The 27,999-nt window shown below is 31.4% G+C and overlaps 2 protein-coding genes and 1 long non-coding RNA gene across 23 annotated transcripts in view; 1 reads left to right on the top strand and 2 right to left on the bottom strand.

Moving 5' to 3' along the window:
* The window catches only part of LOC145965096 (uncharacterized), a 78,743-nt gene extending 73,016 nt beyond the window's left edge, over positions 1 to 5,727 (bottom strand). For both annotated transcript variants that reach the window (XR_014436614.1, XR_014436613.1), the window contains exon 1: positions 5,339 to 5,727. This is a non-coding gene — a long non-coding RNA (uncharacterized LOC145965096). The remainder of the gene's footprint in view (positions 1 to 5,338) is intronic.
* The window catches only part of LOC145965091 (uncharacterized), a 190,287-nt gene that overhangs the window by 103,506 nt on the left and 58,782 nt on the right, over positions 1 to 27,999 (top strand). For 15 of the 19 annotated variants that reach the window (XM_083088398.1, XM_083088413.1, XM_083088414.1 and 12 more), the window contains exons 4-8: positions 1,699 to 2,036; positions 7,827 to 7,853; positions 8,605 to 8,776; positions 9,165 to 9,375; positions 9,729 to 9,924. In XM_083088398.1, the coding sequence (XP_082944524.1) occupies positions 1,699 to 2,036; positions 7,827 to 7,853; positions 8,605 to 8,776; positions 9,165 to 9,375; positions 9,729 to 9,924 (944 nt within the window). The remainder of the gene's footprint in view (positions 1 to 1,698; positions 2,037 to 7,826; positions 7,854 to 8,604; positions 8,777 to 9,164; positions 9,376 to 9,728; positions 9,925 to 27,999) is intronic. The other 4 variants (XM_083088416.1, XM_083088401.1, XM_083088411.1 and 1 more) reach the window with 2 other exon arrangements.
* B6 (pentraxin-related protein b6) lies at positions 10,844 to 27,979 on the bottom strand. Of its 2 annotated transcripts, none has more exons than XM_083088417.1 (8): positions 27,921 to 27,979; positions 24,454 to 24,737; positions 19,459 to 19,564; positions 16,918 to 17,132; positions 13,936 to 14,035; positions 13,229 to 13,443; positions 12,547 to 12,894; positions 10,844 to 11,783 (listed from the first exon to the last, which is right to left on the bottom strand). In XM_083088417.1, exons 2-8 carry the CDS (start codon positions 24,706 to 24,708, stop codon positions 11,406 to 11,408), a joined length of 1,617 nt encoding a protein of 538 aa, XP_082944543.1. In that variant the 5' UTR covers positions 24,709 to 24,737; positions 27,921 to 27,979; the 3' UTR covers positions 10,844 to 11,405. The 2 variants fall into 2 exon arrangements, with proteins under 2 accessions (XP_082944543.1, XP_082944544.1); XM_083088418.1 differs by having other exon boundaries at positions 27,768 to 27,970.

The raw sequence follows: 27,999 nt of genomic DNA on the forward strand, positions 1-27,999 counted from the left end.
CTCGGAGAAGTAGGTTCGTTTAGAGAGGGTACGCCGGTATTCATCAGCGAGTTTGTATTTCATTAAGTCGAGAGCAACGGGAGTAAACAGGGGATAGAGCGCGACGCTTTTGTAATCCGGAAGTGAACCTATCTTGTATGCGTATACATTCTATTCACTCGAGGACATTCACAGTCGTGCCCCTGACAATGACTCGTGCAATTATGCGAATTCGACATATACACAGAAAAAAAGAAGTGTCAAATCAAAACTTATATACTTAAACTAACGTGTTCATTGTTTCGTATATACGCAACAATTTATAGTCTTCTTAGAAGAATTTAATAATTTTAAATTTCAACAATATTATAGTCTTATTTTAATATTGTAATTGTCACCTTAAGAATATATAATTATTTAATTCTACTTTAAGAAAATTATAATCTTTGATTTAAAAATGTTATTTTCTATCCAACATTGTTTCTTTTCCATTCAAGAAAATTAAATCTTAAATCATAAGAATATATTTTTCTTGATTGAACTGTATAAAATGGCTTTATTCAAGTAAGCAATTATTCAAGCAATTATATTTTTCTTTAATTAACGCAATATAATCTCATTTCAAGATTTCCATGTTAAAACTAAATATATTTTCAAAACAAGAATGTCCTTTTTTTCTGTGTACGTACATATGCGGCGGGATTAATTTTCCTCTCGTTGCGTCTTCATTAAAAACAAAATAATAAAATAATACTAAATCTGAATCCAAAGTTTTCTCAAACGTCAAGAGTAAAATATATATCGAGCAAGAAAAAAAATATTAATAATAAATATTAATAATTAATAAAAAAATATTAAATTTAGAGCGAAACAGCCGAGAAATCTATCTCGGATTCCTATTTAGGGTGTAACCGCAGATACTATTACTTTAACGCGCAACCTTGCTCTTCCTCGTTTTTCTCGCTGCGATGAAAGATAATTAAGCAAGCTCTCCCATGTATATACACGCACGTGTCACTATTTCCGGTCACTTCCGCGAACGCGTTATTCTCGGTTATATACGCTTTGTGCGGTACTTTCTGCCAAATGGGTCGGCAGGCTATTTACCTCGATACTTCATCGGGGACGAGAATTTATTAATAGATGTCGCAAACCGTGCCTTTTCATCCGCAAAACTTTGTCTTGACTTTTTTAATAATAATGTTTCTTTCACGATAAGTTTGTACGAGAAAAGTATGGTTTGCCAGCATTTAATGAGACACTTTCTGAGAAATTATAATAAATTTTTTCAACAAGAAATAACGATTGTTTTTTAAGTTTGAGAAAAAAGCTAATCGTGCCTCAAAGTTTCTGAATTTTTAATTCTAAAATTGCGGCCTCAAAAATACTCCATTATATATTTAAAAAAAATCTGGCTAAAGCTATGAGCAAAATGAATATTTAAAAAAAATCTGGCTAAAGCTATGAACAAAATGGATATTTTTAAATATATTTTGTCATGTTATAGTTCGTGATACGTTTCGAAAAAAATTTCAAGAAATTCTTAAATTTCGAGAAATATATAAATTCAATTAAACTTGAATTAATCAAAAATTAACAGAGCATATTTGTTAATAAGACGCACGTGTAAACCGGAGAAAGATGCAAAATGTTTAATTATTTCGATCGCTCGAAGGTCGATAAAACGGTCTCGCTAATTAAAAACATTTCTGATTTCAGGTGGATCCGTCAGGGGGGAGGTTGACTCCGGTTCGAACGAGCTCACACCTGGCAGACGGGCAGGCAGTGGTGGCGGTGGTGGCAGCGTCGGCAGTGGCGTCTTGGGGGTCGGCGTCGGCGGTGCCGGGGGTGGCTCGGGGAGCCGGGGCTCCTCCGGTGGTGGCCGCTCGAGGGACGAGCCTAGAAGGCACACCCTCGGCGGCGATCATCAACCGTCCCTTCATCATCAGCAATTCAACGCGGCGCAGCAACTGCACCCCCTACACCCGCATCATTTGCCGCCACCACACGGCCAATACGGCACCCCGCCATCACGGCACACCACCATGGATCTCGAGGTGAATCTTTACTCGCGCAACATGTAAATACCCATATATTTCATTGTTTGCGATGATCTTTCGTAATCTCGATTTGTTTCCTTCTTCCTATCCTTCGACATTTGTTCTATGAATGTAGAATCTCGATCAATTTGTGGCATAATTAGATATTACGTAACTATATTAATTATTTTGAGTGATTTTAATGAGAGATCAATAATCAATTGATTATACTTAATGGATGTTTAAAGTAATTAAATGGATGTTAAAAATAATTCAATTTATAATAATAATTAAATGTAAAATTATTATCAGCTATTAATCGGTAAATAATTCTTTCATTATTATTAATTCAATTTATTACATTAATATATTATTTTATTGGGACTAATAAAAACAATTATATAAGTGTGCGCGTGCAGCATAATTTATAATTTATATAAACTATTTTAATTAAATAATTCTATATTCTCTTGTGTTATCCTTGTTTTTTCTTTGCACGATATTCACAATTCGAATCTTTAATTGACTAAAATAGTGCCTGTTCTATTCAATTCAAAGTATCGAGATTCTACTGTATCTCCTAAATTGTGACAGACTCTAAATACTTAACTTCCTTTTTCTTCGATTGTGGTATGTATTTTTCTTTTGTGTGATTTCTATACTAGAATTTTAAGCTTTCTGTTTCCATATTTTTTGAGAATTTTACCTCTCTACATTTATCATATTTACTTGTTCATTTCTACTTGTTTATTTGTTTCTAATATGTAAAAAAAGTTTTATCTCTACAATTTCTATGTTTATCTACATGTCAAAATTTTCATAAACAAAATTTATCTCCTTCTTTTTATATTTAATATTTGGGATATTTGGAATTTTTGATTTTTGGTGAATAACTGAACATTTTCTTTATCGCAATATGATGGTTTAATATCGTATATGATTCAATGTATAAATGAATAGCTGATGGATACGTAATATTCAAGCTCTTTTTTCAAGACAGTTTTCTATAAAATCAAAAAAGAGAAGAAAAAATTTTCAAATTTATCTTTTAGGAAATATTAAAAATTGTTGTCTTACAATTCACATTTACATAAATTATTCATGACATCAAGTATTACTATCATGATTGCATTTTATAATTTAATTTAATTTAATTTTATTGTAATATGTACAAAGTTAAATTAGAAAAAGACTAGAAATGGCATTTTATTGCCACACGTCTCTATTTTCCCTCCATATTTCCAACAATTTACACGATAAATGATATTCGAGATAAGCGTTAAACTTCAAATTCGCTTGCTTTTCCCAATATGGCATTGTAATCTAAAATATGCAACCGATTGTGCTATAATAATTAATAATATTATTTTAGAACAATGAACATTTCAAAATCACATCAAGAATTAAAATCCACCTATTATTTTATCTTTTATGAAATAAAATAATATTACCTGAAAAATTTATTATTTGTAAATATAAAATTCATATTATATTTTTGTAGTCAGCTTTAATTGTTCTGATAAAAAATGAATTATACCATCGAACAAGACAATAGAAAATGTTCTGTTATTCAATTTTATATGCAGTGATGCGTTTTGTTTGCAACTATTTTTACATTAAAGAGAGTGGAGAACAGAATAATGTTTTGAAATAAAAATGTATACGCATTTTCATTTCAAAAATATTTTATTCAAAAACTGGCATCGATTAATTATTTGTTTTAATACCTAAATGCCTACATGTAATTGTTTGCTCTTCAACCGAAAATTCTCTTCTCCCACAAGTCATCTCTTTTTCCCGTAAAAAAAAAATATGTAAAATTTTGTTTAACTTGGAAATATTTGTCTTATGATTTATATAACATACTATATCCAGCATAAATTAAAAAAATGTATTAATTAAAATAACAATAATTTACATAATTGAAATTTTCATAATTGATGACTACGGGAACTTATGTATATAAATTATCGCAAAGCTTTCACGAAATATGTCATGCATCCCGATGCTGTTAAATTTGATAATAGATAAAAGATTCATTTGCGTATCGCGACACATTCTCTATTATATTAATTATCAGAGAATATTGTTAATCAAATATAATCCGGTCATGCGACGTATAACATGACAATATTATTATGCCGTGTTATTAATATTTAGCATATAAAGTTTGCTTACGCAATAAGTTCACAGATTAAAAAAAGAGCATTTATATCCATTGAATTATCGAGCGAAGAATCTATTTCGGGCGGTTATCATTTTACGCGATCGATTTTTTAAATTTTCTGAACCTATCGCATTTAACGGAGAGAGATGATGAATACGGTATTATTGAAATACTTTTCCGGAGCTTTAACGTATATTGCGCGGTCAAGAACCGCCGTAATGAGGGGAAGCGGTTAATTAATTATCATCCACCTGCACATCTTCGTTTCTTGCGCTCATTTTCGATAATTGAAGTTTCCGCGACATACCGAACCGAAACGCATAGTCTCTTGACATTTCTCAGATTTCTATCTATTTTAATTACCTAAATGTTCAAAGCTTTTAATGATAATTAAAAGTTGCTGGTAATTATGTAAACTTTTTATATCTTTCATCTTTAAAATGTCCAAATATCATAGACATCTAATATAAATATATTCCATATATTTCTTTTTTTTGCGTAAATGAAATTTAAGAAAATAAATTAAAAAGATATAATTTTTATATAAATATATATAAAAAGTATATATAATCTACTAACAATATTTAAAATATATATATATATATATATATATATATATATATATATATAATAAATATATATTAAAAAACTTCTATATTTAAAATATTTATATTTTGTTCAATGGAAAGATTATCGATATATCTAATATTTTTTTAAATCCAGATAAATCTAATTTAATATTCTTTCAAATCAAATCTAAAGCCTCGTTTACAATGAATCACAAGTCGCAAGTTCGTAAGTAAATTGATCAACTACAGTAGATTATTCTGATAAATAATAGACTGTGATTGGTCCATTTGCTTGCGACTTGCGATCCATTGTAAACGAGCCTTAATACTTTTTTAAATATAGACATTTTCTTACTTAATTTACTCGAAAAAATATATTTATAATCGTTACAGTGTGTTTCATTATCGGCCTGATATCATTTATGATTTTAAATTTACGGAAAAATATATTTTTTTCACACGCTGACGATATATTGGTCAAATTAAATATGAAATTTCGGAAATTTATAACAGTTGGCTCAAGAAACACTCTATGTCAAGTCTCGTGCATATTTTCGTGCGAGTGAACTTGTAAATGTACTCACCATTTATTCTAATCGCAGATGTATTATCCTCGAGCGTGTCCCAGATCGGCATTAATTACAGTTGCCCACTAAACTTTGCGCTCCAAAGATCTAAAGATCGTGGGATTCGTGTCAGATGAATGTCGTACGATCGATTAACTCTCGGCGTGCGGTTATGGAGCATCCTCGGGCATGTCTTTGTGGTTCGTAGGAAATAATCGAATCGGGCGCGCACAGCTGGTGCACATTCGAGATAACGAGCGTTCGCCGATTCTGCTCTATTAAGGCAGCTCGTATTTATCGCGACACGACGCGAAAAATAGAATTGCATTCCGGATCGCGAAATTACGTCGCTCGAAATAATTATACCACTACACACGCGACCGCGGCCCGAAAAGTACTGACTCGTGACGTAGCCGCTCGCGTCACTTTTTTGTACGCATTCTTGCTCGAACTTTTTTCGCCGCGCGAAATATAAACAGAGGGACTGTGTATAAGAGCGTATTACGTGCTCACTTATTTAAATAATTTTGTAAAAAATGAATCAAATGTATCTCCAAGAATTTAAAAAAGATTAAAAATAGTATTGTTTTTTTCTTCTTCAGAAATCTATATGTATATTTGAGTGTATAAAAAAGTGAATTGAAGGTCAATTGAAAAGTATATATAAAATAACAATTCATTGACCAAAATATTAATGTTAAATATTACACAAATTATATATTAAATTATTTTAATAATAAATGTTTTTACTAACGAGAGAAAAAACTATAATAAATTATATTTTCTTACAATATCATACAATACAATTGAGAAAATTTCTTTATGAAAAAAGTATATATATATAAATATAAATTATATATATATAATATAATAAATAAATATATATAAATATATAATAAATATAAATTATATATATAAATATAAATATATAAATATATATACATATATAAATCGTTATTCATGAAAAAGTGAGAGATTTTTTGCTACTAATTGATCAATGACAACGCGAGATGGCGGAATTCAAGCCGTGCGATGGCGCTTCGCGCTCTAGTTTTTTTACGAAGTTTATGGCATAAGAAGTATACGAGGGCGCGCAGTTATTTGTGACGTCAAAACGCTTGTGCTACGGATAGTCGTGCGGAATATCGAAGAGACGAAATCAATCGATAGCTATGGTCACAATTATACTTTACGGTATGTATTTCACAAGTTACGATTATAAGAATTACATACATTGTATCGTCTGAATTTTAAATTACTGAGAAACTAAATATCGCTTGCGATTAAACGTGAAGTATCGAGGAAAATGGCGGGAGGGGGGGGAGGCGGGGGAGATCGTCTCGTATAGATATATCGGCGAATATATTTCACGTATTATGTTCGTAGATATGTGTGCGTAAAACCGCGGAATTTTTCGGCGCGTAACGCCCTTTCTTTTCCACCCAGTCGCTTTGTTTACATTCGCGCGGCGAGGCTCGAGCAAGAATGCGGACAAAAAAACGGCGCGAGCGCCTACGTCACGAGTCAGTATTTTTCGAACCGCGGTCGCGTCAAATGGTGGGAGTAACGCCAAGTGCAATCGTTATCAATTTCTACGATTACTAGTGCGTGCGATTAATTGTTTTCCTCGCTTATCATTCGACCTTAAATTGCCGTAAATTCTGTTCGCGTAATATTAACGGGAAATGTGTGTACGATTAAAAATATGAATGGAAAATATCCGATTATTTATTCAAATATTTACTTTTTCCGATATCTATTATTAATTACTTTTATATTAACATTTTTTACTAAGTAGAGCAATGTTAAACGCTTCTCGTGCATTTAAATATACAATATAATAATAATAAATATATTAAATTTGTAAATATAATATATTATGTTATTTACATATTATATTATATTTATTAGTTATATATTACATTTAGTCATACATTTGCTAATTAAAGTTTCGAATGAAAATACATACGATCGATAAAAGACTTTATATCTCTCTATATATATATTATACTTCTTTCTAATTCTTTTTAAATTATCACGTCGTTTCCACAAATCGTAAAAAAGAGAATAATGATATTTCAAGATATGACAGTAATTATAAAATGTATAATATTTTGTTGGAAATAATGAGTTATCGTGAAAGCTTCTACAATTTGAAAAAAAAAGAGAAAGAAAGAGAGAGAAAATTAAAAAAAACGTTCATCTCATTTTCATTCAACCAGCAGAAAGTTAACGTTTATGTTGTTTTGTGGCCATAATTACGCTTGATTATATGACTGATCTGTCAATTAAGAACAGTTTGATCCTCAGAATGATATGGCATTGCACATTTCTCTCTCTCCTCCCTCTCTCTTTCTTCTTCTCTTTGTTCGAAACAATCGTTTTTTTCCATTCATCTTTTTTTCTAATCCATCCCTTTCTATTCCCCGACACATATTATACATCTCTAACTAGTTTTTACTTTGTGTGTGTGTTCCCGTGTGTTCCCGCCGTGTGCCACTGACAGATGGGGACCAAGTCTCGCCAGAGAAAGGTAATTTTCGAATTTTCATACTTTTTACATAAGATTGCCTGCGCAATCAATTTCTTTTTTTCCGTCAACATGCATGTCGGCATGCTGACATGATCGTTTTTCTCTGAGTGGCATTTAATTCTCGACTCTACCATGTGTCTTTAATTGTTCGCTTGGAAAATGTTTCTGTGAATACGTTTACAGTAGCAGGTAATATTAAAATTCCGAATAATATAACAGAGTTATTCACTGAGATAAGTTGCGACTAGCACACGACGAGATTTTTTAAAATTTATAAACAGAAGCTTTTATTTCGATACAATTTAATTAAATGCTGCAGTTATAGTTTGCTACAATAGTTTTGTTTTCTGCTGTGTAAAGTCGTAATAACAAAATGTTATAAAACATGCATTAAATTTATTATATTTTTATTATATTTGTTGTGCTAGTTTTTATTATTGTTATAAAACACGTATTAAATTTATATTTATCTAATTCATTTAAACATTTATAATTTTATCAATTATATAATTATTGATTTGTATATAGTTAAATATATAGTTAAAATCTTAATAAATATATATAAATAGATAATAATAAATTTGTATTATAATTTATCCATATACAATTAGATAAGCGAAATTGCTATTTTTAAACATCTGAAATAAATAATTTAATTTTTTTTATAAATGCCACTAATGAGCAATTCGTGATATACTCTCGGATGAACCATAGATTGCATTGAAGTCTTATCAAATTTATATACTTTTAGTCGCCTCTTCCGCGCGGGTATCCGCCCCCATCTTCGACGATGCTCTTCGATGACGACCCGGGCATTATGTCCGAGGTGGAAACCTCTAGCACAGGATTTCGACGAGGTGGCAAGCAAAGGAGCAGCTTGCCTGTTGTACGAACGCCCAGCAAGACTTTGGAGCGACCACTAGGTAATACACAAAGCATAATTAAATGCAAATAAATATAGACGAAAAAGATAATAATGAATCAATACTGATTCACTAAAAGTTATATTATTACACATTTCTTAATACGTGTAAAGTCTTACTGGAAAAATTGAGCAAAAAGTATCAATGTTTTAATAAAATTTAAGTGATAAAGAAACAATTTCTTTTTCTGTAGCATAAATTTATTTTTGATTAAGTAAAGTGTTAACTAAAATGTGTAATTACGATAGTTTTATTTCAATTTTATCAGATAGTTGCTCCGTGTGTATTTATATTAATATTTCTAAATATTATAATTTTAATTATTATAATTTTACGCATTGTTGAATTTATATTGCGATTTTGCTGACAAAACAATGCATTTCTGTATGCGGTTCCCTAGGACTGGTGTTCCTGCAGTACAGGAACGAGACGAAGAGGGCATTGCTACCGAACGAGATCACCAGTATAGACACGGTCAAGGCCCTTTTTGTTAGAAGTTTTCCGAAACAACTCACTATGGAATACCTAGACAGTCCCCACGTAAAGGTTTATATACACGACAGCAACAAGGATATGTTCTACGAACTCGAAGATCTAAGGTACAATATTCTTCTGCGATTATAAATATCTTTCTTTTTATTTTAATAATCCAATATTTTATTTTAAATATTTTATTATTATACTATTCTTTCTTGCTTGTTTTTACAATAATTAAACAGAGTTAAACATTTTAAATTCAATTATAATATATGATAAAATTAAATAAATATTCAATATTCTAAAGACATCATAATTCAAATTAATTTAATTTTTTTTATAATAAAAATTGATAAATAATAATTATTTAATAATTATTTATATAATGAATAATTGTTTTAATAACAACTAATTTCTATAAAGGATTGTTATTGCAACATAATATAAAAATGATTCTAATTGTTTTGATTTTTAGATCGCATCTGAGAGACATCAGGGATCGCAGCGTTTTGAGACTTTTCGAGAGCGCCGACGGAGTGACAGGAATGCCGGGACCCTTGGGAGTACCAGGAGGTGGCGGCGGTCTACCGCCCCATTGGGAAGATCAGAGCTACTTCAGCGAACCAGAATTCGACAGCGAATATCAGCATCAGCACATTCACAAGAGCAAGGTAAGTGCACGTTTATGAGATTTCGTCCTTAATCCATCGCTTGCACATTCTCTTTTCTTGGAGAAAAAATGGTCAGGCGTTTTTACTTGACAGAGTGTGTTATTACGTAATATTGCATTTAAAAAATACTTATTTTTTCATTGTGTGAATCCCTGAGCATTCGGCAAATGTCTAAAAATTTTTGAATATTCAAAATTGATATAAATATGAAATATATATGTTATAAAATTATAATAATAAATAGAGACGAAATCTCAGAATAACAATAATAACTATATCAATATCGTACAGTATGCGAGATACGATCAATCAAAAATTTCCAAATGTTAAGAAATATAACGTTTTATGTTAAAAAATTGGTTTATAAAGATGAATCAAATGGAACATAATACAACGATTCATAAAATTTTATTCGACATACACACGTGCAAAACATCCATAAGGCTATAAGTCTTGAGCTTAGACCAAGACGTATATTGCCGATCGATCAAGACGGTTTCCGTCATGCAATTAAATTCTCCTTTGTCTCACCGAGGTCAATCGATCAACACGCACTTTAAAACCGCAATGAGTATTATATTAAGATGAGTATTATATTAAGATGAGTATTATATAAGAACGATTTTTATTATTCATGATCTGTTTTCCGAACTCATAAGCTAATATTTATCCTATTTACGCCGAATATGTATACATTCATAATAGAATTGTTTTTAATTAAATTCTATATATATTTTTACATGAATTATCGGGACATTTATCTTGTTTCGTTAAAAAAGTTTTTGGTCACATGTAACAATAGCAAAAATTTTAGTCCTTTTTTTAATTAGTCTTAAAAATTTGAAATTATTTTACTTTATATTACATTATTGCATATATTTAAATAATGCAAAAAATTCTTAATTTCTTCATCAGTGTATAGTTATTATAAATTATTTATTAACATATTTCTCCTTATATTTAATAAAGATTGTACAATAATACTTTTACAATTGATCCAAAATTCATCATAATATTTGTGAAATCTTTATACTGTTAGTTTTAAACATCATATATAGTTAATTGAAATAGAATGATAGAAATTGCAAATAAATATTGGCAAGATATATTGTCACGCACAAGTTTTTTCATGGCAATGTTCTTGGCATTTTGAAGTGTTTGTAAATGCCAATGAACATAATATAATATAGAGAAAAAAAACGATACATTATCAAAGAATGATATATGTACGTGAAAATAAAAAATTAATGAACAATGAAAAAATCAGAAGACTCGGGGGACAAATATCTTTGCCCGTAACGACTAAAGGTACTCGGCAATCTAAACATGGCGTGGGATACCTGGGAATGTTTCGTCGTCCTTCATCGACCGTTTAACAAAGCGCTATCGTTATCAGCGCAGTCTTTCGCGGACGCTCCCATGAGAATTCACGCGAAACGTTCTAAAATGTCATTTTACACACTTATCATCGATGAAGAGGTTTAGAAGACTTTACACGCAGGTACGGCTGGCATGTAAAACGCTCCAGAATAAAGCTTCTTGGGCACCGTTCTCCAACCTATGACCAACGCCTTCGCGAACGGTTCCTCGGCGCAGCCGTCGCAAATGTCCAACACTTGTCTGACTTCGCCTTCAGCGGGTTCCCGTTCGTCCTCTTCGTCCGTATCCTTCGTCAATTGCAGCCCGAAACTTGTTAATCCCGTGAAGTAGTCGTTGTCCAGACCCTGAGGAATAGAGTACCCGTCGTCGAAGATCGACCCGTCGCTCAGCTGCAACAATCCTCGCTTCTTCTTCTTCTCGATTTCGCGTTTTCCTAGTTTCTTGTCATCCGCGATTTCTAACTTTGGCACGAAGGATACCTGAAAGTCCGAAGAACGAAATGTTAGATACTATCGATTGAGTAAATAGGAGAATTTGAAGCATGTATATACATATACTTCTGTACATCGACAATAGAATTCGAATTTCTATTTCTCTTAAAGCGATTTCTTTGAAGAAATGTTAATCGGATTCTTTTATAGAAGTGAAGATTTCTTTGAAGAAAATGTTAATCGGATTCTTTTATAGGAAACGAGAAGATACAGTAAAACGTATAAATAACGTTAAAAAATATAAACTTATTAAATAAATGATTTCCATTAACATAATACAAATTTTCGAATTATGAAAGTTTATTTAAAAATATAAAAGTTATTAAATGCAGCAGATTTCTTTCGAGACGGTACAATAAAAAATCTCATGATTTTCGTGCAAGCAAGTCGAATGCATTCACTTGAATGATGTTAAATTATTTCCACTCTAATTCACTGTAATCTTTTAATTTCCTACGTCAAGTAGGTCGGAAACTAAAGAAATTTACAATTTAATGCTTGCTGAAGAAAATTCTTCTTATTGTTGGGTATTTTTACGAACGAATACAGACAAAATTTAAACTACTAATACCTTCCAGTTAAAATAAAGAAGAATATACCGTGAAATAAGATTATTTTTTGAAAATACACAAAATATATATAAATGAAATGTAATAAATAAAATGTCAGAAATTGGAGAGGATGTCTTATTAAAACGTTTTCTGTCTTAAATTGGTACGCGAAAAATTAATTTCGACTTAATTGTGCTTACCTTGCCATTGGAACTATCAGCTTTCCAAGTTTTATCGGTATCCCTTTTTGCAATCGACTTCTTCGGTTCGGTCAAACTCGATATTACTGTTTCGTCCTTAATGTTTCTCTTCTTCGAGTCGTTCCTCTCTCTCTTAAAGAGATTACGATAGGGCCCGTCTGCAAAGATCGGTGACTGTGACGGATTAATGAATTGTGTCGGTGAGGGAGGGAAGGCTGTCGAGAAAACATCGAGATTCAAGGGCGGAAGCGGCTGCGGGGGCGATTCCGGTGCCGGTGGTAATGCTGGATGACGAATGGTTAGGCCGTTTTGTACGATCTGAATCGGTGCTCCTGGATTGATCTTTACCTGGAACGTTTGTTCGCACGCATGAAATATTCATGCTTAATCGAGCATAGCGACACGTAGGGGGAAATGGAAAGGCGGTTCAAATAACACGTGTGACGTTTAAAAAAAGCGTCGCGAAGCGTCTGAGCAGAGAGAAATTATTAAAGCTCCAAGAAACGTTTCAAAGACGTCCTACGAAACATCCTAATTTTTCACACGTTTCATAGACGCGCCTTTCAGACGCCTCCGTGTTGTTTACGGTGACGCTAATTAAGGAACGGAGCAAAGTAATTAGCTTAATGATACGGCACACGCGCCCCCTCGGATGTAACAAAGTGAGAGAACGTAATTGTACTTGTGTATTGATTTGTCCACCGGTGAGGAAAGGATGCGGTGGCAAAGGTGGTCCGGTTACAGGTGCTTGCGTGGTAGTTCTCGGCGTGTTATTACTCGTATCATGTTCGTAATGATGGGCGTGATGGTGTTTGTGATCCTTGTGCGCTTTTCCCGCGGTCAGAGCTACATTATAGAGCTGTACCATTGTCAGTTCTCCTAAGTAACCGCCGGAACCTGGGAGAGAATATTTTTCGTTATCATCTTACGACATGCTATAATATTTCTTAAAACAATGGATTTTTGTCTTACATACTTAAATTACAAATAAATTATATACATTTTAAAGTTTATCTTTAACGGCATAAATGAAATTTTTCGTAAAATATATATCTCTATATTTTTTTTAAATTATATATATATATATATATTAAATAAAATTATATATTTACGTATGTAAAAATGTATCGAAAACACTTATTTGATTAATTAGAAGAATGTTAAATACATATAAAGGAAACTCAATAATATATTTAAATATATTCAAATAATAATAATAATAAATTTTAATAAATACAATCAAATTCGATTAAAAAAAAGATACAACACGCTTAAAGATACACGCATGAAAAAACCTATTTAAACATGACATATATTGATAATTGGCTCGTTAAGAAACGGTAAAATTTCTGTTTTAAAATTAACGATCTAATGTAAAAATATTCTTACCCGGTGGCGCGCCTTCACCCTCTAAAAAACCACCGCCCAGTTGTCGTTGCTCTTGCCCGGAAATGGCAATTCCGCCGCCTTTGATAACATGCCCAACCAGCTGGAATAAGCACGGCAATGCAATTTTTTTCGCATAATGGATGAAACAAAAAGACGAAGATAGTAAAGAGTATTTTCCGATAATCGCCTTTTTGCTTATTGGACTAACAAGCGACACGTGCAATTAATCTGAAAATACAGTTTGACCTAACACTGATTTAATCGATTGCTCGAGAAAAAACGCGAATGCGATATTAGCGATATAAACTACTGACGTAAATAGAATATATAAAAGCCTCGGATTTTGCGTTCTCTATGCGCGGATAGATTGCACGTCCGCAGTCACGCGCGCCGCGCTATATGAAAATTTAAATTGCTTTCTGTGCTTTTTTTTATTTGAAAGTAACCTTGGTATCCTCGGATGAGAATATCGCGATATATGGAATTCTATACTTTTCCATTTCCCGTTTATTCTATTTCGTCGTCCATTCTTTCGCCATTTCGTTTCTGTTGGACGCAATCTGAATACAAGAGGCCGCCGTCTTGACAGCTCCTACGGAGCTGAACGGACGGTGAATTATCTTCTTGATTGCAAATCGCGTATTTAAAATTGCCGACAGTCGTAATTATGCTTGGTAATTGGTATAACTTTATTTATGTTACATCGATATTAAAGTTACTATCTTCTTCAATGTATAATTACATTTGTCCTTTTTCTTAATTATTATAATATGTCATAAAAGATATCGTAATCACTTATTGCGATATATACACTTATTGTGTTTATAAAATATATTCGACTAAATTTCTAGATAAATTAATAGATAATAAATGAATAGAATTTCTCTTTACAAAAAAACGCATCTCAAATATAAATGTATTTTTCACGACACGTTGCATCTCTATAAATGTATTATATTGTGCAGTTGGATGAGCAACTATGCAAGTGTCGTCCAAGCAAAAAACACACATTAAGTACAACAAAACCGCGATGACAGTGCACTCGACTTTCGCGTGGGAAAGGCACAGTTAAATGCGACACATTCGCAAACGTGACTCGTATACAGAAAATGCCGGAAGCACGCCCGTTTAAGAAATTCCTGACGCGTTTAACATAAACGATAATTGAGAGAATTGTAATGTGGGATCCTTACGCAACTATGCGATACTCTTATACGAAACAAGCATGCTTTCTCATGTCGTAAATGTTTTTCTTCTACTTCTCTAGTACCTACGCATTTCGCGCCAGACATTTGCGGAATGATAATCAATTATATCGCGATATATGAAATTGCACGATAAACGTAGCGCCCCTTCGTTGTTTTGCAAGAATTTAATTAACTACAGATATTTTTATTTATATAGAATTTCAAATTTTTGAATTATTGCACATAACTTGCAAGAGAAATAGCGCATATTTTTTATGAAAATATTTTCTGTAATTTATTTGTGTGCGTCTAAAAATATGTCATGTACCCCGATATTCCGCGGGATTTTCTTGCGTGAGTTTTATATAATTTTATATAAAATTTATTTTTTTACTTGCACGTCACGTACCATATAAAATACGAATTTGTCCATTAGTTATTTCGGAAGATAAAGTTTACCTCGAAATTTCAGCGCGGGAAAAAAAATTCTGTAATATAAATACTTTAGTGGAAACACAATACTAAATACCACAATATAATTAGATTTTTTATTTCAGTGAATCAATGTGTTTTGACGCAATTATAACATATTATCATTACTCATCATTTTAAGTTTATTTTAAAATTGAATTATTTTTCTAGTTTTTTAAAATTTATTTGCATCACATAAAAATTCGAAAAAATAGGTAAAATCGGAAAATTAATTTGTAGCTAGAAGAATAATAGCTCGAAATTAATAGCTAGTAAATTTTTTTACATCGTAGTAGTAAAGCCACGTGTACGATCGGACGCACTTTCCGTTCAAGAATAATAATCGTAGCGGATATTTAAAAATGCGTTTTACAACCGTTAATTATTTCCACATTAATATATTCATTTCGTGCGCGATAAAGTTTGAAATCTCAGCGCCGTTGACATTCGCATTACGTGAGTTCACCGTATGCTATAATTAACGCACTATAATGATTACAATATACTGCACGTTCTGATATACACCCTTTTAAAAGCTGATAATAATTACATTTATTATTATATGCATTTGTAATATTTTAGAAGAAAATAATAATAAAGTGATGAATAATAATAATATAGCGAGAGATTTAATATTTAGAAACATGATATTACAGAAGAAATTAAGTTTATTTTATTAATATTATTTATTATTAAGCTTTTTTGTGCAGCGTGTTTATTAAGTAAAATGTTTATTATTTTTTTAATGATTATAACAATCGTGCTGTAATTGATCAAGTTTGCATTGCTCTTTATAATAAGTGCCAGTAATTAATTATCCTGCTTCTCGAAAATTTTACGATTATTTTAAAATCATTTATTTTTCTTATATTTACTCACTCATGCAAAAAATTGATAAAATGGCATTATACGCATTTTAATTAAGGTCAAATAAATGTTAACATCCCTAGAGAGTCACAAATAGAAGAATGATTTTAGCTTCGGAAGAATGACAAAACACGAGGGAGCGATTAACGGCACGATAATAAAACTTGATTCAAACACGAAAAACATTCGTTACTATTTTTTTTTTAATGTCAAGGACAATGCGTCATGACTTATCATTGTACGGAAAATGCAATATAAGAAATCGACATTTTTTACATATTATATCGTGATTTCATCAAATTGATCAATTGATGATATCTTTTTATTAAGATAGTTAAATGTCAAAATTTGAAAAATTAAATTGTTCACTTTTCGCCAATTCCGGGATTCTTTATACGTCTATTTATCTAAGAATATGCAGAGTGTAGGGTCAAAGGCAATATAAAGTCGTGCTTACCCTGTTGTTGAACCCGCGACCTACGCGCTCGTCGTTGACCCAGATCTGCCATTCCCCGGTACGACCGTTCCAGCTCTGGCAGGAGTGGTACCACTTGTTAAGTCTCAACGGATAATTCAATCTGTACAAGTTGTGACCGTTGACGTTGAGCATGTAGTACGAACTTCTCGGTGTGTTTGCGACCCACGATAGTATTCCTCGTGGTTGATCACCGACTGGAAAGAGCCGAGGGTGAAAATTAACTCGTACGCAAAAGAGAAAGAGAAAGAGACGGAGAATTCTCGTGTATATAAGCAGAATAGATGTAACATCTTTATTACATGATAACTGAAATTATTAATAAAATTTGCGATGCAAATTCTGACAGTTTCTCAGATGCAGAGTTTGCATTTCGTATTTTCGGATGCTTTCGCGCTGAAGCAGTCGAATGAAGAGATAATACAACTTTTTGCACTCGTATATTTTGTACATTGTTGAACAAATTAAAAATTAATATTAGATTGTTATCCTTATTCACTGTTTTAAAGTCATTTTTATTTAATTCCAATATTAATCATTTTTCCGATACTCTTGACGAGTAACAATTTATTACGCACAATTATTTTTTATTACGACTTTTCTATAAATTTTTTATAATCAACGCTTCCAGAATTATGTTGTTATATAACAAATTTAAAGAGTTACGTCCGTAATTTTTAATTCGATATTTTATAAAATTCATCCATATTCGATTTTATCAAATTGTAATACAAATCGATTTCCTAGTTATGCAAGATTTTTATTGCAAATAAATTTAATTTTTATTGCACTTTCTTTTCTATAAAAGATTTGCAATAAAAAAAATTACTTATAGATTATACAGTTTTTATAAGATATATTGAAAAAGTAAACTTTTATATATTTTTATATATGTACTTGTATAAAATACACTTGTAGTATACCTATTGATTCTGGAAGTCGAGAGACGTTTTTTTTAGACACAAGCGAAGGGAGAGACTTATTGTTGGTGTATTTATGACACCGCGCATATCCGCCTATTGTCACGTTCGCCCGCGTCTACGGAAAAAAGAAAGAAAAGAACAATCCGTATCTGTATGTGTGTGCGCAACTTTCTATAACGGTACAAAAACTGCAAACTGCGTGGAACCTTTCTAAACTGCATATCGAAAACATTGCTGGATGACATCATTGTTTCTGCGTGAATAATAATGCGGGCGTAAATCGATTCTTAACACGATACGAGGGATGTCAGTGTGAAAGATGCATGACTGTTACTTATGAAACTAAATTACTAATCTGCAAGAAGGAGGAATGCTGCGTGGGAATCGATTATGCAATGAAACTGAATAAGATTGTTATACCGTGTCTCCCTAGTATACAATTATATTGTTGCAACGTTGTTTGCTATATCGTTAATCATAGAGTGTACGAATTTAATAAGAACATTTTAATGAAATTCTATTTCGCACTCATCATATATAAAAAAATTACGTTATTGTATTAAAAACATTATTATACGTCGCTCTAATGGATTACGATGAATATATAAAACTGCAAGTATAATTAAATTTAAATATTGTAAAAATAAAATTTAATAATTAATTTAATAATAAAATTTAATAATTATTTAAAATAAAATTGATATTATGAATATTTATACATGTACATATATGAACTTTATATCAAATTTTCTAATGTTTAAATTTTAATTATACAACCTCTACGAACAGAAAATATTATTTGCAATAATTTTGGGTAATATTTTAACATAGCCAGTCCATTTAAAAACAAATTGCAACGTGTTTCTCTTTTCGGGTGCGTATGTAATATATAAATATCATAGGCCACACCATGTCGTATGTTCATTTTTGCAAATGCTGACAATTGAATTCACCTAACCGTTTATTTGCACGTTTGCTTATCCGCAATTTCCGCTATGTTAGTAAACAATATATCAATTACTGAGAAACTAGGTCAACGGCAAATTAACTCGCGGCGTGAAATTCGTTAATCAAACGTGCAGTTCGCGCTGCAATTTAAGACCGCAAGTTTATACGGTGCTTTTACAGCGGTAACGAGTTGCCAGTGTAAAAAGGAATTGTTTATCTTCCTGCTTTATGTTTATCACTCTATAATTATAGATAAATGAGATATTACGTATTTAAACGATTACGTTGGAAACTGGTTATTATCTTACGTAGTTCAAGGTGTGTTTTCAAGGCCTTTTACATTGAATAAAAGCTATGCCATAAATTTCTATGCATGCCAAAAAATATTTGTTCGTTTAAGTAAATCTGATTTTAATAGGGCTACGTAAAATATTAAATTTAGATGTAATCAAATTGCAATCTTTTATTATTTTTATCCTCTTGTATCGCCGATAAAGATACGATCAACTTGTAATCGTATTTTTAACGCTGTTAGACGATATCATAAAACTTTGGATGATAAATGTGGCGGACTTTCGCTTTCACATCCGATACATTTCACAATAAGATACATGGTGAAAGGAGAAAGAAATTAATTTCAGCGCTCACTCACCTGCGTAAGAGAACAAAGGATGGTCGTTGGAGTGATTGTGAAATTTCGTCCACATGCAGAGGGTGAATTCCTTCATGTTGGGTAAATCTGTCTTGTAATGGATGTACTGTAACAGAATGAGAGGTAGATCGTTAGATCATGTCGGCGAATGTTCGGATGACATTAATTTCGTGCCTATCGCGATTTAAATTGTCAATTCTGCCGGTATACACAGCGAAGATTAATGCGCTCCGTGCGATTTAATCACCGGATACGCACTTCCGCGTATCACATTGGGTCTTACATTATTAATCATCGACATCGATCCCGATGCGATATGATCTCTCAGTGAAATGCATGTTAAAGTAAAGCTCGTCTATGCGAGCAAACGTTGCCTCAGACGCGATCGAACGGATGCAATCAAGTAATCGCAGAATGCGAGGCAACAACTGTTGTTTAATATGGATAATTAGAATTTGATAGACACACAAATTTACATCTTCTAATCTAATAAATTATCTGTCAAATAATATTGCCAAATCGAATAGAGAAGTGAGAAAATAATACGAAAACACATAGAAAAATGCTTTTATTGCCATATAAGAGAGAGAGTGTGTAATTTTATAAATATATATTTTTTTTAAATTTGTGACACGAAATTGTAACAATTGTTGTATTAAATTATCGACTGTTGACATGATACATATCCATTTAATTGAACTTACATACTAGCATTATTCTGATTTTAGAACATGCACCAAATAGTGATGAACAGTGCATACATTTGATGCTTTAGGGAATGAAATTGTCTCCTGCGGAATCATGATATGTATAATAACAGACAGATTGCGTTTATCGTGCTTATTGTACTGCTATTCTAAATATTAATGTCTCTCAATATGAAATATTGATACAACAAGCGAAACATAATTATTGAAGATACATTATAAAATAGAAAAATATAGTTTACTTTTCTTAGAATAATAAAAATTGAAATATTATATTAAATAAAAAAATTGGGAACTATGCTATACTGTTATAAAAATATCATATTTTGATCCGAAACATTATTTCTCTTTGTTTTTTGTGCTTATTTATATTTTTATTATTGATTTTTTCCGTCACTGAAAGATTTTGCAAAATTTTTGGTTTATGTTATTTTTTTAAGCAATAGTGCCCGAAATACAATTATATTTTTTTAAATTTCACGACGAAAATGAAATTGTGTTTTATACGAGATATTATCTTACTTTCAAAGAATCATTTTTCTCAAATTACATTTCCTCCTTTCACTATATGGCTTAAAAAAAATATTAGATGCAAATTTTTTAGCTTTTTTTTTTAATGTGTCACTGATATTCGCGAGAGATTTTTAAAACGGAAAAATCTAGATCCCGTTAAAGACGTAAACGTAACTCGATACCTAAAGAGACACCCATGAACGTGCACTTTTTCCATAGTGATTGCGTGAATTCACGGTTAATCGATTACGTCGTGCATTATTGACGCCAGATAGGTATGGTTTCTTGCGTGCGTAATTTCTCTGACAGGGGCTCTGTATGGAGAGCGTATTTCGCCAAAAACGGGCCACAAAATCACGATGGCAACGACTGCGGTCGAGATTGCACGTTCAATTCCTTTTACGGTCGTCAACTCGTATAAACTCGCCGTTCACTGTGCTAAGTACTATAGAAACACGCGTCAACGCGCATTACACTCGTCGGGCAAGGACCTGACAGGTAATGTTTCAACCGACCTTTAAAAGGGGACCTCGTAAATTTGACGAGCAGGATGAAATATTCAATCGCGTATATCCAGGGAGACGCGCTCGCTCAATTTCCTTGCGTGTGTTTGCATTAAAGTGATTTGTATCAGCAATTTATGTGACTTATCGGCACACCAAGTTGTAATACCGCACCATCATTTACACGCATATGTGTGTGCGTATAATATCTCTCTTTCTCTTCATATCTAAAATTATTATTATTATCTAAGAGAAAATCATTATAATATAATGGAGTAAAACTACTGTGAAATTCTGTTTTAATTAACTAGCAGAATACATTCAAAATCATGATATAATTGAAAAGAAAGTAATTTCGCGTATAAAAATAAAATGAGAAAAAATTCTCCGCGCTCTTTCTTTCTTGTTTTCGAAAAAACTTTAAAGATTAAAAAATTGATTCGTTTTAAATTGAATCTTTTTATATCTGTATATTAATTTATTTACATATTTATTCTCATTGTTAATTTAACAGATCTCATGCTGAGATCTGTTCAGAAAAAAGAATTACCCGAAACAATCTGCCTCGAGGTAGTAATCTCATGATTATAGGCACGCGCGATGGAGTACACTTCCTGGAGAAACACTTCCGGCGTACTAAAATCAATTCGTTCCACTTCTATGTATTTAGCCCAATTGTCTTTTTTAGAAAATTCAATATACTATCCGTTTTCTCCGCGCGATTAATTCGCAAGTCGCTTTTCCACAAATTTGTCTCGACGACCAAGCTTCTTAATATCTCGGCTGACATTATCGATCATCATGAGAGCGTTGCAAGGAAATAATTGCATGTAATGATCGTAGAAAGTCATACAACAGACAGGCTGCTGCATTGTTCTATTTGCGAATCCTCTCATTTACGATCGGCAATTTCGCAACAGCATCTTTTCCCTTATTGTATTCGCAGCTGCGTAATCATTGTCAGCTCTCTTACGCTTCCAATCTTATGTTTAAACGGTCTTTCGATGATACTACTTGGCACAGATTTTGATGAACAGAGAGAATGCGCGAGAGTCTTGCTCGCTTTCCATCGCGTTCAACTTTATCATGCCGATCGAATCGGTAGATTACTCTTTGTGAAAATTACAATTATAGATTATACGAAAGTTTAATCTAGTTCTAAATTTACCATTCTTGCGAATCATAAAATCGAATCTTCGCAAATTTTAGCAAATTTAAAGAAAAAAGAATATTTTTAATTAGATTTATTGTCATAAGATTATTGTGTAAATTGTAATATTTCTTTAAATTTATTACACACATGTAATAAGAAATGTATGCATATATTTATAAGCGTTTTATTAATATAGATATAAAGATGTTTATATAAAATTATAATAAATTAGTAAAATAGATAGCTTCAACAATTATTTGATATTATTATTGCTTTAAATATTTTAAATTATTTCATTAAATAATAGACAAAAATTTTGGATTTTAATAAAAAGTTTGTTATTTTTAAGTGAAAACACGTACAACTATATTGGTGAAGGTTGTTAAAATTACCGTTCTAAACCGGAATAATTTAACTTCCTTTCTCTTTAAGTCAAGTTTATTACCTGCAACGTGAGAGCTAAAGTGTAAAGTAAATGTTTCCCATGTAATGATTTGATTGAGCAAAGCTACTTTCATCAAATGTTGTATAATCACAATCTGAATATTAATTATTAGAAAAATTCTCTTAACGTTAAAATTTATTTCTCTCAAAAAACGTGGAAAAGTGATTATTTAATAATTTAAATTTATAGTATATATTATTTATAATTTAAATTTATAATGTATAATTGTTGAAGTTTAATAGAGATTTAATTGCAACTATAAAATTATTAAATATATACAAAGTTATAAGAATAATAATTTCTCGTTGGAAAGCAATTTATTTTTATTCTTTTCTGCTAATTATATCTCTAATATTACGATTTATTTCCCGACCATTGTAAAAAAATTACCGAGGAATATTGCCGCTGCTGTATCAGACGAGCGAATAATTTATCTGGATAGAACGTTCGCTTTCTCGACTGTGAGTTTACGTTAAAAACGAAATCGCTCCCGTATTCTGCCTTTAACGAACGTTACGAGATACAGACGGCAGCGAACTAAGTAAATCAATTAAGAAGCAGATGTAACGATTTCGCCGTTTCGGATAGTGATTCAGTAAGAAATTCAGGACTCGTTTCGAGATTGCGCCCGGAGGGATTTGGTATCTCGAGAGAGTGTTTTCTCCTACTTTCGTTGTCATTTCGCTTGCACCGCGAATAACCTGGTCAGTGCAATGCCAATACTCTCTCTCTCTTTCTTTATCTCTTTTTCTCTCGAACTTGAAATGCACTTCACGTAGCATATGAATGGAGTTCCGTTAGTGTTAATCGCACACGGAAGAGTATAGTTATCGTATCGCGGAAATTGCTATAAATTCTTGCAATTTATTTAACAGGAATTTATATTTTGTTGTAAGATATTTTCTTAATAATGAAAACTTGAAATTTATCGACAAATGCAGTGATAAAATTTACATTTTGTAATATTTCAGAGTATTACATTCTATAAGTATGATGCTATAATCTTAATATATTAAAAATTTTAGGAATTATTATACATTATTTTCATCCATATATACCCCTATATTCAATAATATGAAGACGTACATTGTACTTATTTAATCGAAAATAATTATTCGAAAATTACATCTTACAAATTGTGATATATATCAGATTCCAAAATTATACCATAATTAGCGCAGCGCATTTCCAATTCCATTATATCTAATCGCAATCTAAAAGCAATTTGTATTGGACAATAGCGATCGCAATCCACATTTCCCGATATATACGCATGCCGATACAATAGTTTCGATATCGAAACTAGGACATTGTCCTACATCTAAGAAAACATTCTGCAAATGACTTTATTGACTGTTTTTCAATCTCTATGATTATTCTCAACTTGCACACGTGTTTATATACCACAGTTTTGTGTGACTCGAAATGTTTCATATTTTATTGTACGATGTAGATGGTTCTCTTCTATTGACATGCTTGATTGCTTCAATAGCAAGTTATTAATAATCGAATATTTTATTCGAACGGAATATTAATTAAATGTCACTGATTCTCTTACAATATTCGCTAAATTTTTTAAATTTATTTTCCCTTTAAACTTTGACCTATCAGTAGAATTATTATATAAAAATATACGATATAAAAATCCATTGTTACGCTAATCTACCTACTTACCTCAAAATACAGTTGCTGGGTCATGGCGACTTTGTAAAGGGAGCATTTCTCTTGCTCATGCGGCAGCAGCAGATGAGAACTGTCCACATCGTAGAGCGTCTGCGTAGGCGTATTTTCGAAAATCGATGCTTCCTGATGCAATATACTCGCGCCGACATTATGGGGCGGTAGAATCGGCCTCCAGGACGACGAAATCGCCTGCGCTACGCACGAAAACGCAATAAAAGTAGCGTACGCAAGCAGAATCGACGTCATCTTCAGGAGGCTCGTCCCTTTCGAGCTACCTGCAAGTTGACAGATCAAATTTTTAGATCCTTTCTATTATTGAATTCAATAGTCGTTTTGGAATATATCAATTCTTTGCGATCCAAGATGTTTTGTCTATTTTATTTCATTTAAAAGTAATGGATCGGTCTATTATATATTTTATAAAAATTAAAATATTTCTTACATATTGCTTTTTAAGTTAAAAAGAGATAGTTCACATCTTCGTGCATTTTTGAGACAAACATCTACATTATCGATTCGCAGGCAAATTCGCACGAATAAATTGCAATTCGTGCGTGCGGTATCAGCGTATTACGCAGCCAACGGATTCCTTCGCTCGGTTCATTATAATCGGGGGTTTACAACTGCTCGATATTGGAACAAATCCCGAGAAAGTTACGTCGAATCGGATTCCGATGGAACGCAGTCCACCTCGGCTGTGTACTTGGCTGAATACAATATAATGCAGAAAAAATACGGCGCGCACGCAACAGCATCATTTCGTTGCGAAATTTAATTCAGGCGAGCGTAACGAACGTTATGTATCGCTTAAGAATGCAAGAATCGCGACGATAGTATCGCTACTTTTTTTTCATAGTGTTTGCGTACGAGAGAGAGAACATGCGATATTTTTATCTCATTATATCGAGCATCTTTGAGATTTCATGATAGGACTTGCTAAACGGCAATGAGACTAGACCTAGATACAAGTAGATATTGCAACTAAATACTTTCTGCATTTTTTCTTTGCATACCAAGATAATTAATGTTTTTGATTAATTATTTACATATTCTTGAACTTAATAATTAATTTATAATTGAATTTCGGCAACGCAATAATTCTAATAAAATCATCAATATTTATTTATTTATAATTTTATTTTTTTGGTCGCTTCATTTATAATCAGTTTTTCATTCAATATGTCTCTATAGTATACTATCTTTAACTATAAAATATGTCTGTCAACGTGCCTATAAACACTAGGTTTCGTTATTTACATTTATATAAGTAGATATTTCAAGACGCTTCGATATCGAAAACCGCATTTCCAGACATGCTCTTTTACGTAACGTACATCTGCCTCACCCTCGTAAAATCGATGGAAATGACAGTTTGTACAGAAAATGTGAAATTGCATCGCGTTAAGAAAAAGCGGGAATGGATTTTACGATTAATATAATCTACATCTAATAGTTAATAATTTCCTAATTGCGAATCGCCATTGTGTTAAAATACACTTCTGAATTTTTAACTATCGAGAATTGCATCAAGAAATTAAATTAAAATTCATCTTTAACTTAGAGTAAAAAATAATAAATATGTCTCATATTATTACAAATATATATATCCATATAATCCAGTTAATTTTTTAATTTTAGTATAAATGAAAAAAATAGATAGATTATTAAAAGATTTTTAATATTATGTAAAATATTTTGGTGTATAAGAACTAAGCAATTTCAGTAGCATTTTTTCCAGCAAATTTGAAACTTGCTCGAGACAATTTCTGTAGAAGAAAGTTATGATTTATTCTATAATTATTTTTAATATAAGTTATTTATATAATTATTTATTTGTAATTATAAAAATCGATTTAAAGAATATATATAAAATTATGTAAATTAATCATCGAAAAGCGAAAGCTTTTAGTTGTTAATATCATCGAATAAAATGAGAGATAAATTTTATGTTTTGCCTCGGTTATAAGTGGAACCGGTACGACTAATAAACCCATATACGTCAAACGGCAGTAATAACGGAACCGAAACGCGGCAAAACGTAATTAACGACAAGATTAGCTTCCGGCATCGAAAGATCTCCGACATCCGACATAGAAAATTCACTTGCATCTTTAAAGTAATGAATAAGATTTCATGTTTATATATAAAATGTGAGGAACTCAAAATGATACGAAATTATGACATTAAGTAGAGTATATCAAGATCTTTATGTAAATGTTTCTCAAATTAATATAATGAAAAGTTTGTTTTATATATGAAAAACAATATTAATAATGCACGTAATAAAATAATTATTATTTTATAACTTAATTATATTTAATTAATACTAACGGTTTTCAGATATAATTTTACAAATATAATTTTACAAATTTATTAGCAATATCCGATTATTCGAAAATTTGTTATAATCCGATTACTCGAAAATTTATTATTATTATTTGCATTAGTCATTAATTAACATTTCCAAAATAATACTTATTATTATTATTATTATTTAAAAAATGCAGATTTTGAATTGAGTTATTGATATATTATTGAAAGTCGTGTACAATTCACTGTAATAATCCTTTCTTTTTGAAAGATGCGAAGGGAAATTTATCCCTTTGTGTCACTGTCTTCTACTGCTTATGTTAGAAGCATCATTCTCATCAACAGAGTCATTAATGCAACTTTTCACTTTGTCATAAGAGCTTTTGACGTATCTTGTGTAGAGTGTAGATTGTAGTTACTTTGTAACACTATCATGATCAAACAAATTGCGACCAACAGTGAAAGCTATCAAAGCAAAAATTAAAATGCAGTGTCCTGAATATTCCGGCGACGTTGAAATGACTATACCCTTTTGCATGAATCATGCCAATCTCCTGCCGGATTTATATGACATCAAATGTATATCAATTTCCTCTTTGTAAAACAAACGATGCGTAACATGTAGCGATATTGTAATATTGTTATAACATTATTACATTTGGCTAATATTCTTGTAACTATATCAATAAATAATTGCTTAAAGAAGAATAAATAATAGAAACAATGATTCTAAACAATGATTTCAACTGTACATCAAAGAATCACTAAAGAAAGAGAGAGAAGGAGAATTTACTAATTTTAAAAGAATTTATAAATAAAAATGTTTATTATATTATTATTATTCGCATCAAATTTTTATTCACAAATAAAACTTTTGACTATTTATTTTTTCATGAAAAAGATCAAATTTATTAGAGAAATTATATATGGAAATATTGTATTTATAAGATTTTAATGTATATATAAAGTTTAGTTATTTACACTATATAACTTACCACAATTTAATTAAATAAAATCAAAAGACACTTCCGTACAAAAGTCACAAGTTTTAACAATTTTTTTCTCTCTTATAAACACCACGAAGGATCGATAACTCACGCAAAATTAATGTCCCTTTCACGAAATTTATGTTTGCGCGTAAAACTCACCCAGAGGTAGTGATTAACGAGTTCCGTAGAATGGAAGTAGATCCTCGCGATCGTAGAACAGAAAGGTAACTGTCCGCTC

Source organism: Camponotus vicinus, unplaced genomic scaffold (genome assembly GCF_025532165.1).
Source record: "Camponotus vicinus isolate PSW18456_S1 unplaced genomic scaffold, iyCamVici1.0 SCAF_14, whole genome shotgun sequence".
NCBI lineage: Eukaryota > Metazoa > Arthropoda > Insecta > Hymenoptera > Formicidae > Camponotus > Camponotus vicinus.

Bases quoted from the DNA above. Each gene is read 5' to 3' on its own strand.
- B6 (XM_083088417.1), bottom strand. From the start codon at position 24,708: ATGACGTCGATTCTGCTTGCGTACGCTACTTTTATTGCGTTTTCGTGC. The intron at 12,895-13,228 runs GTACAATTACGT...CAAACGTTCCAG, and splicing joins GTGGACAAATCAATACACAA to GTAAAGATCAATCCAGGAGC. The intron at 11,784-12,546 runs GTAAGCACAATT...TCGGACTTTCAG, and splicing joins CTGATAGTTCCAATGGCAAG to GTATCCTTCGTGCCAAAGTT.